Here is an 11,323-nt window from a genome sequence, read left to right as displayed (position 1 = left end):
AGTGTAGCGTTACACAGAATAGTTTCAATGCCCTAAAGATCTTGTGTCCATCCTTCTCTCCCTCCATCTAAACCCTGACAACTGCTGATCTTTTTACTGTCTCCATGGTTTTGGCTTTTCTAGAATGTCAGACAGTTAGAATCACCCAGTAGACAGACTTTTCAGATTGGCTTCTTTCTCTTAGTAACATGCATTTAAGGGTCACTCAGGTCTTTTTATGGCTTGATAGCCCTGTTTTATTTTTCTTCTTGGCAGTTATCATTTCTAACATACTTCTGTATATTTTAGTTATTTGTCATATTTATTGTCTTCTTCACAGAAATGTGTACTTCATGACAGGAATTCTTCTTTCTTTTCTTCTTTTTGCGATGCTGGGGATTGAATTCAGGGCCTTGAGAATGCCAGCTAATTGTGCTTTACTGCTGAGCTACATCTCCAGCCCACCTTTTTTTTTTTTTTTTTTTTTTTTAAAGAGATGCATTCTCACTATGTTGTCAAGGCTGGGGGGAAAAAGTGGGCTCAAGTGATCCTCCTGCCACAACCTCCTGAGTAGGCAGGACTATAGGATCCTGTTCCCACACCCAGTCACATCAGGGATTCTTTCCTTTTTTTGTTCACTGCTGTATCTCCAATGCCTGAAATGGTGTTTAACTTACAGATGGTGCTCTATAAGTTAAAAAATATTTGGCAGTACTGGGTTTGAATTCAGAGCCTTGCTAGGCAGGTGCTCTATCACCTGAATCACACATTGAAGCCCTTTTTGCTTTAGTTATTTTTCCAATAGTTTTGCATATATGCCTGTGACCTGAACTCAGATCCTATTTATATATATTTAGTGGGACTGAGGTTTGAACTCAGGGCTTCCTACTTGGAAAGCAGGTGTTCTACTGCTTGAGCCACACCTCCAGCCAGGATCCTCCTATTAATTCTTTCTGCCTAGCTGGGATCTCAAAAGCTCTCCACAACACCCAAGGGGATCTACTACCCAAGGGGAGCCACACTGCCAACCCAGGAACCCTTAATTAGTTGTTCAGAGAAGAGCGCTTTGAGTTGGAGCAGGGCGGGGTAGGGGTGGGGGCTGCACCTTTCCCCATCAGTTTATAAAGCACTTGTACATTCTAAACTCTTCTCATCCTCACAAAAATAATCGTCAAGTGGATATTATAATCCTCGTTTTCCCTATGAGAACATAGGTTCAGGGAGCTCCAGCGATTTGTCCGACGACGTCATATGCTAAGTGCTGACCCCAATATCCCCTTCCGGAAGCTGATTCACAATTCGATGCAATCTTTATAAACCCACAGAAGCTCTCAGAATGCACCTGAGAGTTATGGGTCAAATGTCCATGGACCCTAGGGCAGGTAATCTCTTAAAAACCTCGCCAAGAGCTGGAGATGTAGCTCCGAGGTAGAGCGCTTGTCTAACGTGCAGGAGGCCCCGGCTTCCACCCCCAGCACCGCAAAAAAATAAAGGTAAATAAAAATAAAAACCCTAGCGGCTCGGAGCGGCTGCACGCACTGCAGGCTGCGGAGGCGCGCGGCCAGACTGGAGTGTGCGCCAGGTGGCACACTGGCGTCGCAGATGGATTCTGCGAGTAAGTGCTGATCAGAGGACGGCAGCAATTCGTTTTCCGAGCAACTCCTCCCTTTTCCCCGCCTTCAGGAGGCGGGGCAATAAAGCGCGGGAAAGCTCAACCAGGATCCTACTCTCTTCCCTGTGCTGTACCACGCCCCTGTGCTGGGGCGTGGGTAAAAGAGACCTCTTAAATGGGAAGTGGAGCTGGAATTCTGTCCTTCCCAGGGCTTAGGAGGTCTATCACTATGCTACCTTAAGATTCCTGGAAATGGTCCAGGCCACGCCAGCACTCCTAACGTCACCTCTTCCCAATTTCCGGTCCGCAAGCCTGTCCCAGCTTCTGGTCCTGGTTCGTTGACACTCTTTAATCCCATGTCCTGTCCAAGCTCTCCCGCAGAAGGAGGAGCAGTGGGTGACGCCATCACCTAGGAGCCGGTCCCCGCGAAGGCTCCATCCATCCAGATTTTAAAACGATTTACAAAGTGAGAAGAACGCGAGGAAATGGTAAGCCTGATGACGTAATGTTTTGGGGTGGCTGCAGGGCATCATTGACATTGGGGTTTAGCTTGAGAAAACGGCACAAATAGATCTCAACATACAGGTTCCACTCGGAGTCGACGAGGTTCTCAAAGTGCCCACCACACTGATGCCAAGAGCTCTTGAAATTTGCATAAGTGAACCACAGCGTTCAGCTTCGAGCAGCCAATAGGAGCCAGGCAGTGGACACGCACCTGGGATAGTTATCCCTCCAGTAGGAAAGCGGGGAATCAGGCCGGCTTCTTCCTAAGCGACAGTAGAGGAGGCCAATCGTTTTTGACATGCGCAGAGGGGCAGGTGGACTCAGGAGCAGCCAATGGGGAGAAGCTTCTTCAGAGGGCCGAGGCTCCTCGCCCAATGAAGCTAACAGAACTATGCGGGGCTAGTTCCGAACGGCAGTACTTGAAGCCAACCCAGTGCGGAGCTGGGAGGGGCGCAGGACTGAACGACGGGGACACTGACCAATGGCGAGTATGAAAGCGGGCAGCCCAGACCAGGAGCGCGGAGGGAGCTGAGGCAGAAGGGAGGCCGAACCGGGGAGAAGCAGGAAGTAGCGGCGGCCGCGGGGAGGGCGGCGGCGGTGGCGGCAGCGGTGGCGGCTGGAGTAGGGTAGAGACCGCTGGGTCTCAGCCCGCGCTAGGAACCGAACAAGTAAGCGTGCTTGGGGTAAATACCCGCCCTTGGCTCCGCCCCCTGGGGGGGCGGGTAAATGCCCCCGCCCCTCCCCCACTTGGTCAACTACCCCCTTCTCCGCGCCGCCCCCTGGGGCGGCTTCTAGGAAGGCCGGGACACCGCCTTCATCATCTGGGGCGGATGGTCGAAACTCCCAGCCTGTTGAAAGCACATCCCCTAGCCGGGTAAACGTGGAAGAAGGGTCGGGGACCCCAAGTCCTGGCGTCCATAGTCCGACGAGAGGCAACCGAAGTGCGGCCCGGGGACTGCAGGCTGCGGGATGTCGCGACCTAAAATGGTGTCCGTGTCCGGGGATGGGGGCGGGGGAACTGGGCCGGGCCCAAGCGGAGCCTGCATCCCGACTGGGCGAGGGTCAGCGTCCGGGCCCCGGCAGGACTCAAGCTCGCACCCCGGGCCCGCCGCGCGCCTTCTGATCACTCTCCAGTCTCGAGAGCCTCGGAGTGTCCGCTCAGGGAGGAGGCTGCGCTGCTCACGGAAGGGAGGGGGTGAGGGCTGAGTTGGGACGGACCCCCACTGGAGAGCTAAGAGTCACGCAGGGACCGTACCCTCCTTTCTCCCCTTTTTCTTCTTTCCACGCTCCCCCTCGCCGATCCCTCCCCCCCCCCCAGTTCCCTCGTAGTCCTGGGCCCTGAGGTGCTGGCGCGACAGCTCCCAAAGGGCCTGGCCTGGCTCAGGCCCGGCCTTCACTTCGTGGCCCATGGAAGTGAAAGAAGCGCCGCGCGCCTCAGTTTCCCCTCTGGCTTTTCTGTGTGCATCCCGCCCCCTCCCTGCAGCCCAAGTCTGGCTCCCCGCGCCAGCGCTCGGCAGATGGCAGGGACTTAATTCCGCCCGCTGCCCAGCTTGGCCGCAACCTAATCGCCCCCGGCCGGGCGTCGGCCCCTGGCCCTCCTCTGCACAGCAGGCCTTGGGCCCCCACCCGACGCGGTTCTGTTCACGTCTAACTGTTAAGCCCCTTTGGCTTTTGGGGAAGGCCGGAGGGAAGAGGTGGCGGGGGAGTGGGAGCTCTAGAGACCCGGCGCAGCCGCCGCAGAAAGGCCTGGGTTTTGGAGTGGGGTAGCTTCCTCGGTCTTGAGCTCTCCGCTGCTTGGTCGACTGTCTGCTCCAGGTGGCTATCGGATGACCTCTAAGTCACTTGCACGCCCAAGGGGGAGGGTGGTTGGGAGAGGTAAGTTCGCAGGTGTTTCCCCATAGTCTCCACGGGTCTGTGCTGCACCAGCCCACTTCGCTAGGGACCAGAGTGGAAGGTAATCCAGGCCTCTCCCAGTCAAGGAGTGAAGTAGAAGAGGGCCCTAGCGATTGATCAGGGCAGAGGCAAGGGCTTTGTTTAAACTCAGTGTGCAGAATTAAGTAGGGGGGCAGGGTGCAAGGACTACTCCCCTTTCTTCCTCTAGTTGTTACCCATCCCCCCAACCCCCACCTTGGTCCAAGCAATGCCAACCGCCACCTGCTGGGACTATCTCCAGTTACAGTCTGAAGACTGGAAAGAGGTGAGAGAATTGGCCCTGGAAAACGGCTTGCATCCTGGGCAGGGAATGTATAAGGATAGATTTTCAGTTGCTTCTCCCCAAATACAGAAGCACTTATGGGGAGGAACTGGTAGGGGATAGACCTGGGTCTCTCACAGTTTCTGAACTGGCCTCCTTGTTGATTTACTATCATTTCAGTCTTGTGGGACTTTTGCACTAGGCCAGGTTGGGGTTGGGCGAGACTTCCTAGGCTCCTGTTGCCAAAGGAAGATTGAGTTTGAGTTAGGAGAGACTGGGTAAGAGCTGAAACCATAGGGAGGGACTTGGCTTTTCCCCCATGTAGTTGTTCTGAATAAGCGCTTACCCTGGAGTTTTAGCCCTGAGAGAGCAAAATGTGGAGGAGGGAGGAGGCACTCTGGGGAAGGTAGGTGAGCAGCAGGTGTTTGTGACAGGAGAGGCCTAGGCTGGGGCCCTTGTGACCAGGCTGTTTTCTACCTGTCTTTGTCTCCTTCTCTTCCTGTGTCTTATTCTTTCCTTCCTGATCTCCCTGAGTCTCTTTCTCCCTGTCAAACAAGCTAAATCTCCAAGTGCCATTCACTGGTGGCCCCAAGAGTCCCACACTTGACCTTGTATGACCCAACTCGTCTTTGACCACAGCCCTAGATGTCCAGCGCATGTTCCTTCCCAGTTTCTCCTTGACCTCACGTGCACTTGTTTCACTCAGCTATAATAATAAATTGTTTTCACAATTTTATGTGCTTAGAATAACCTTGCTGCATATGAATTACTTGTGCCCTCTTTCAAACAGTAAAAGTAAAGCAGTGAAGTAACTTGTCTGTACATTAGACCTGTGTTAAAACTAAACTAGAATAATTTCTTAAGTCTTGGCTTTAGTTGCTGCCTCTTTGTACAGGTGGCCTTTCGGATCTCTGAGGATCTCAAGATCCATGCTGACTCAAAGAAGTCCTTAAAACTAGAGCCTTGTGTCCATCACCCTTATTCATATTGACTAATTGGGATGAGTTGGTTTCAACGAAGATGCTTATTAGATCCCTCCACCCCTGTTACTCTTGTCTGTATTTCTGAGAATCTCTCTCTCTGGGTTTTGGTCCTTGTGCTACTATGTGCTGATTCACTTGATTTTAGGGTTTGGCACACTGAGCACCTCCAGAAGCTTTTTAAGATTCATAGTATGGTGAAGGTATACCAAGTTGGAGGGGATTAATATGGAGCTCCTGAGGGAGGAGGTACAAGGTCTCTATTCCAGGTATCTCAGTTTCTCCTTTTTTCATCTGTTTTCATCAGGTCTGGGACCTGCCGCTATGGGGGACATGAAGACCCCTGATTTTGATGACCTCCTTGCTGCCTTTGACATCCCTGACATTGATGCAAATGAAGCCATCCACTCTGGGCCAGAAGAAAATGAGGGGCCAGGAGGCCCGGGGAAATCAGGACCCAGTATAGGAGGTGAATCTGAAGACACAGCAGAAGCAGCTTCTGGGGATGACCCTGAGGTTCCAGCCCAGGCCTCAGACAATGGCTTGCCACCACCAGACACTTCCACAGTCAGCGTCATTGTCAAGAACACAGTGTGTCCTGAACAGTCTGAGACCCTGGCTGGGGGTTCAGGAGAGGAAGAGATTCAGGCAGGGGAGCCAACTAAGGAAGGGCCTGTGGGGTCTTGTCTGATGCAAAATGGATTTGGGGGGCCTGACCCATCCCTCCCAGAAACCCCCCGCTCTCCATCTCCTCCGGGTGGAGATACTTGGAAAGAAAAAATGGTGGAAGGCAAAGCTCCCCTAGACCTCTTTGCTCATTTTGGGCCTGAGCCAGGGGAGCACCTGGATCCCCTGCCTCCTCCTGCACCCTCCCCACCTCAGGAGGGGGCTGAGACCCCACCTCCTTTCCCCTCTCCTTTTAAGCTGGTTCCGGAAAATGGCCCAGCCTTGCTGCCATCTAGTTCTTCCCCACCACCAGGGGCCTTGAAGCAGGGCAGCTGTAGCCCCAGTAATCCCCAGGGCCTAACCCAGCAAGACTCAGGCTGGAGCCCTGAAGCTGCAGGTGCCCCTCCTAGCACCTCACCTCCCCAGGTTGCTGGGGTGCCCTTCTTCAAGCAGTCTCCAGGGCATCAGAGCCCACCTGCCTCCCCTAAAGTGCCCAACTGTAAGCCCCCAAAGGAAGAAGATGAGGGGCCAGTGCACAAGTCTCCCCCGAGAAGCCCCCAGAGTCCCTCTAGTGGAGCTGAGGCTGCAGATGAGGACAGCAATGACTCTCCTGCCTCCTCTAGCTCCTCTAGGCCCCTCAAGGTGCGGATCAAGACTATTAAAACCTCCTGTGGGAATATCACAAGGACTGTAACCCGGGTCCCCTCAGACCCTGATCCTCCTGCCCCCTTGACTGAGGGGGCCTTCTTGGCTGAGGCTAGCCTCCTGAAGCTATCCCCCATAACCCCAACCCCTGAGGGTCCAAAAGTGGTGAGTGTACAATTGGGTGATGGCACTAGGCTAAAAGGCACTGTGTTGCCTGTGGCTACCATCCAGAATGCCAGCACTGCCATGCTTATGGCAGCTAGTGTGGCCCGCAAAGCTGTGGTTCTGCCTGGGGGTACTGCCACCAGTCCTAAGACGATGGCTAAGAGTGTGCTAGGCCTGGTGCCCCAAGCTCTGCCCAAGGCTGAGGTGCGGGCAGGGTTGGGAACAGGGGGGCAGAAGGTAAATGGTGCCTCGGTGGTAATGGTGCAACCTTCAAAGTCGGCTCCCGGGCCAGGCATAGCAAGTGGCACGGTGATCTCACGGACCCAGTCCAGCCTGGTGGAGGCCTTCAACAAAATCCTCAACAGCAAGAACCTGCTACCTGCCTATAGACCGAACCTGAGTCCACCAGCTGAGGCTGGACTGGCCCTGCCTCCAACAGGCTACCGCTGCCTCGAGTGTGGGGATGCCTTCTCACTGGAGAAGAGCCTGGCACGGCACTATGACCGCCGGAGCATGCGCATCGAGGTCACCTGCAATCACTGTGCCCGTCGCCTGGTCTTCTTCAACAAGTGCAGTCTCCTCCTACATGCACGTGAGCACAAGGACAAGGGGCTCGTCATGCAGTGCTCACATTTGGTCATGAGACCTGTAGCCCTTGACCAGATGGTGGGACAGCCAGACATCACGCCCCTGCTGCCTGTGGCTGTCCCATCTGCTGTTGGACCTCTAGTCTTGCCTGTCTTGGGCAAGAGTGAAGGGGCCATCACCACCTCCACCATTACTACAGTTGCCACTGAGGCCCCTGTGCTGCCGCTCTTAACAGAGCCGCCTACCGTCCCTGCCACCTCTGCTTACACGTGCTTTCGCTGCCTGGAGTGCAAGGAGCAGTGCCGGGACAAGGCTGGCATGGCAGCCCACTTCCAGCAGCTGGGGCCTCCTGCACCTGGGGCCTCCAGCAATGTGAGTTGCCTTTCCTAGCCCTCTGGGGAGAGGACAGCCAGATGTGGCGATAGGATCTAGGAAAGTGTTTGGGGCTTGGTTAGGAGAAATAGTGGAAAGCAGGGCACCCTTCACCAACTCAACTTGTTTAATCCCCTCAACAGGTGTGCCCATCCTGCCCCATGATGCTCCCCAATCGCTGCAGCTTCAGTGCCCACCAGCGCACCCATAAGAACCGACCTCCGTACGTCTGTCCTGAGTGTGGAGGTCACTTCCTGCAAGCCAATTTCCAGACCCATCTGCGGGAAGCCTGTCTGCATTTCTCTCGCCGCGTGGGATACAGGTGCTCTATACAGACCCCTCCCACCCCAAGAACTTACACTTCATACCTCCGCAGGAACCCTTCAGATGGCCTTTCAAGGGGTGGGGGTGTTGCTCAAGTGGTAGAGTGCCTTCCTAGCAAGTGTGAAACCCTGAGTTCAGACTCCAGTACTGCCTCTGTATCCCTCAGCCCTGTTGCATTAGCATATTCAGGCTTTCCAGCCATTCCCCACAGGGACAGGGGAGAGTAGGCCTCCCTTAGGAACTGAGCCTCCAGCTCTTCTTTTGCCACCTTTTTCATGCTTAACTACTGATTTCCTTTTTGGAGTCCACTCAGTCCTGGAGAATAAATGTGGGGTGGGGGAGTGGGTTTGCAGATGTCCTTGCCTTACTACAGTGCCTCCCACTTCTCCCCAAGGTGCCCCAGCTGTGCAGTGGTGTTTGGGGGTGTGAACTCCATCAAGTCCCATGTCCAGGCGTCACACTGCGAGATTTTCCACAAGTGCCCCATCTGCCCTATGGCCTTCAAATCTGCACCCAGCGCCCATGCCCACCTCTACTCCCAGCATCCCAGCTTCCTCACACAGCAAGCCAAGTGAGACCTGGGGAGTTAGCATGAGGAGGAGGGTATGGGCTGGAGGGCAGGATGGGGGGTAGGGCTCCACCCATCCCTGGCAGATTACTGCACTGTCCCTCTGCCTCCACAGGCTGATCTACAAGTGCGCCATGTGTGACACTGTCTTCACTCACAAACCTCTCCTCTCCTCACACTTTGACCAGCACTTGCTGCCCCAGCGCGTCAGTGTCTTTAAGTGCCCGTCTTGTCCTCTGCTTTTTGCCCAAAAAAGGACCATGCTGGAACATCTCAAGGTATAGAAGCCAAGGGCCAGGGGATGATGGGTGCTCAGCTGGGTTGATCTGGGCTAGGTCACACAACTCTTGTGAAATGGGGAGCAGAGGGAGAAAAGGAGGACTTTGGCAAAGCCAGGTACTCCCCCACAACAGCCACCCACTTTGTCTGTCTCATAGAGCACCCATCAGTCTGGACGCTTGGGGGAGGAGACTGCTGGGAAAGGGGGTGGAGGTGCCCTTCTGACCCCCAAGACTGAGCCTGAGGAGCTGGCTGTAACTCCGGGAGGGGCAGCCCCTGCTACTGAGGAATCATCTTCATCTTCCGAAGAGGAGCTGCCCAGTTCCCCTGAGCCCCCCCGCCCAACCAAACGGCCTCGGCGGGAATTGGGAAGCAAAGGTGTCAAGGGTGGAGGTGGGGGATCTGGGGGTTGGACCTGCGGCCTTTGTCATTCCTGGTTCCCTGAGCGTGATGAATACGTGGCTCACATGAAGAAGGAACATGGCAAGGTGAGTAGGATCCCCTGGCTGGGGTAAGATGGGCTGGAGGGCATATTGGCGTTTGTCCTGGCTCTGAAATTTCCTGCCCTCTACTCTCTTAGTCAGTGAAAAAATTCCCCTGTCGCCTGTGTGAGCGATCCTTCTGTTCTGCCCCCAGCCTGAGGCGCCATGTCAGGGTCAATCATGAGGGAATCAAGCGAGTTTACCCATGCAGGTAACTCTTGCTCCCTATTCTCTTCCTCTTTCCACCTGGCAGGTAACCCCCCATCTCACCAAGTACCCAAGAGTATCTTCCTACCTGCCTTTTGCTTAAGGGTTCCGAAGGTTGAAGCCTTCCCCTTGCTCTGGCAGCTCTCCTCTCAGGGGCTGTGGGCCCTGACCTTTGAGCTGTGCTTCTGGTGCCACCCTGCCCACTCTTCCCCTTCCAGGTATTGCACAGAGGGAAAGCGCACCTTCAGCAGCCGCCTAATCCTGGAGAAACATGTCCAGGTCCGGCATGGCCTGCCCCTTGGGACCCAGTCCTCTCCTGGCCGAGGGAATACCCTGACTCGAGGGTCTGGTGCCAGAGCCCAGGTAGGCATGGCCCTGCTATGGAATGAGAGACTGCAGACTCTGGCCTCAAGAAGCCAGAGGGGGGAGGGCACCAGGGAGAGTGGGGTTGACAAGGCTGTTTCTTCCACTGTTCTCCAGGGGCCAGGACGGAAACGCCGCCAGTCTTCTGACTCATGCAGTGAGGAGCCTGACAGCACAACACCACCGGCCAAGTCCCCCAGGGGTGGCCCTGGGTCAGGAGGCCACGGTCCCCTGCGCTATAGGAGTAGTGGCTCAGTGGAACAAAGCATCATGGTGGGGTTGAGGGTGGATGGTGGTGCCCAGCAGTGCCTCGACTGTGGCTTGTGCTTTGCCTCCCCTGGCTCTCTGAGCCGGCACCGATTCATCAGCCACAAGAAGAGACGAGGTGTGGGTAGAGCCAGTGTCCTGGGGCTCGGGGATGGGGAAGAAGAGGCTGCTCCTCCATCACGTTCTGACCCAGAGGGTGGAGATTCACCCTTGCCTGCTTCTGGAGGCCCACTGACCTGTAAGGTCTGTGGCAAGAGCTGTGACAGCCCTCTCAACCTCAAGACCCATTTCCGCACGCATGGCATGGCATTCATCAGGGCTCGGCAGGGGGGCAGTGGAGACAACTAAGCCCCAAGCCTGGGACTAACCAGCCCCTCCCTCTTTGCTGGGAGCCTAGGTTTCACTGCTGCTGCCACCTGGTTCCTGGGCCAGGGAGTTTGATTAACATTCACATTTTGTTCAGTTTCTCTCCCTCAACCCTGAAGGAAAAAGCTTTTGAGGATTATAGTGATTTGCAGACACTCCCCCATCACTTGGGTTTGGCCCTTGGGTCCTGGTCAAATGGGCCCTCTGTTACTCCTTTCTGAACCCAACACTAATTATGCTCCTGCTGCAGACCTCTTCCTTCCTCCTTCCCCCCACCAGTGTGTGACTGGAAGTGGGAGGTAGACCTTGGTAAGCCTGCTAGACAGGCACAGAGGACTGGTGTGTGGGTGTGTGTGTGGTGGGGGGGTTCTGGACACACAGTTCCTTCAGGCATAGATTTGGATTTCTTCCTCTGGGCCAGGTTCTGCCCTAGCAACACCCCTCACCCCCAACTCCCTGGCACTCAACCCCCCCACCCCTGCAGTGCCTTTCACTTTTTCTCCCCCCTCCCCCAGAAGTCCAGGGTGGGGGTTGGTGGGGATGAGTCCTGTCAGGGAGGCCCAGAGAGATTGGAGACAGGCTCTCAGGAATCCTTTATTCTTGTAGTAATAATACTAACAGTGGGAGAAACAGGAGGGAGAAAACCAGACCATTAAAACTGCTCATGGTTTAATCCCCATTCAAGCTTCTCTTTTTATGTGATTTGGACAATGTGATTTAATAGGGAGGGGGTGAGAATCAGAACTGGGGAGGCCCTTCTCA

At 55.0% G+C, this 11,323-nt stretch overlaps 1 protein-coding gene across 6 annotated transcripts; it reads left to right on the top strand.

Annotated features, from left to right (window-relative positions):
• Positions 1–1,890: 1,890 nt before the first annotated feature.
• Znf687 (zinc finger protein 687) lies at positions 1,891–11,240 on the top strand. 6 transcript variants are annotated; one of them, XM_020155854.2, is made up of 11 exons: positions 1,892–2,079; positions 2,177–2,763; positions 4,197–4,292; positions 5,577–7,705; positions 7,849–8,027; positions 8,424–8,600; positions 8,713–8,875; positions 9,035–9,364; positions 9,457–9,569; positions 9,784–9,928; positions 10,046–11,240. In XM_020155854.2, exons 4-11 carry the CDS (start codon positions 5,594–5,596, stop codon positions 10,541–10,543), a joined length of 3,717 nt encoding a protein of 1,238 aa, XP_020011443.1. In that variant the 5' UTR covers positions 1,892–2,079; positions 2,177–2,763; positions 4,197–4,292; positions 5,577–5,593; the 3' UTR covers positions 10,544–11,240. The 6 variants fall into 6 exon arrangements, with proteins under 6 accessions (XP_073904225.1, XP_020011443.1, XP_020011444.1 ...); XM_020155855.2 differs by lacking the exon at positions 4,197–4,292; XM_074048122.1 differs by lacking the exons at positions 1,892–2,079; positions 2,177–2,763 and adding an exon at positions 2,791–2,969.
• Positions 11,241–11,323: the final 83 nt, after the last annotated feature.

This window comes from Castor canadensis, chromosome 11 (genome assembly GCF_047511655.1).
Source record: "Castor canadensis chromosome 11, mCasCan1.hap1v2, whole genome shotgun sequence".
NCBI lineage: Eukaryota > Metazoa > Chordata > Mammalia > Rodentia > Castoridae > Castor > Castor canadensis.
The sequence above is the reverse complement of the archived record's forward strand: the minus strand, read 5'-3'. Positions and strand labels throughout refer to the sequence as shown.

What these genes read in the sequence shown, in the direction of transcription:
- Znf687 (XM_074048124.1), top strand. Translation starts at nt 5,594, where the DNA reads ATGGGGGACATGAAGACCCCTGATTTTGATGACCTCCTTGCTGCCTTT. An exon ending in CACCTGGGGCCTCCAGCAAT is followed by an intron (nt 7,706 to 7,848) that starts GTGAGTTGCCTT and finishes TCCCCTCAACAG; the next exon opens with GTGTGCCCATCCTGCCCCAT. An exon ending in TGAAGAAGGAACATGGCAAG is followed by an intron (nt 9,365 to 9,456) that starts GTGAGTAGGATC and finishes CTACTCTCTTAG; the next exon opens with TCAGTGAAAAAATTCCCCTG.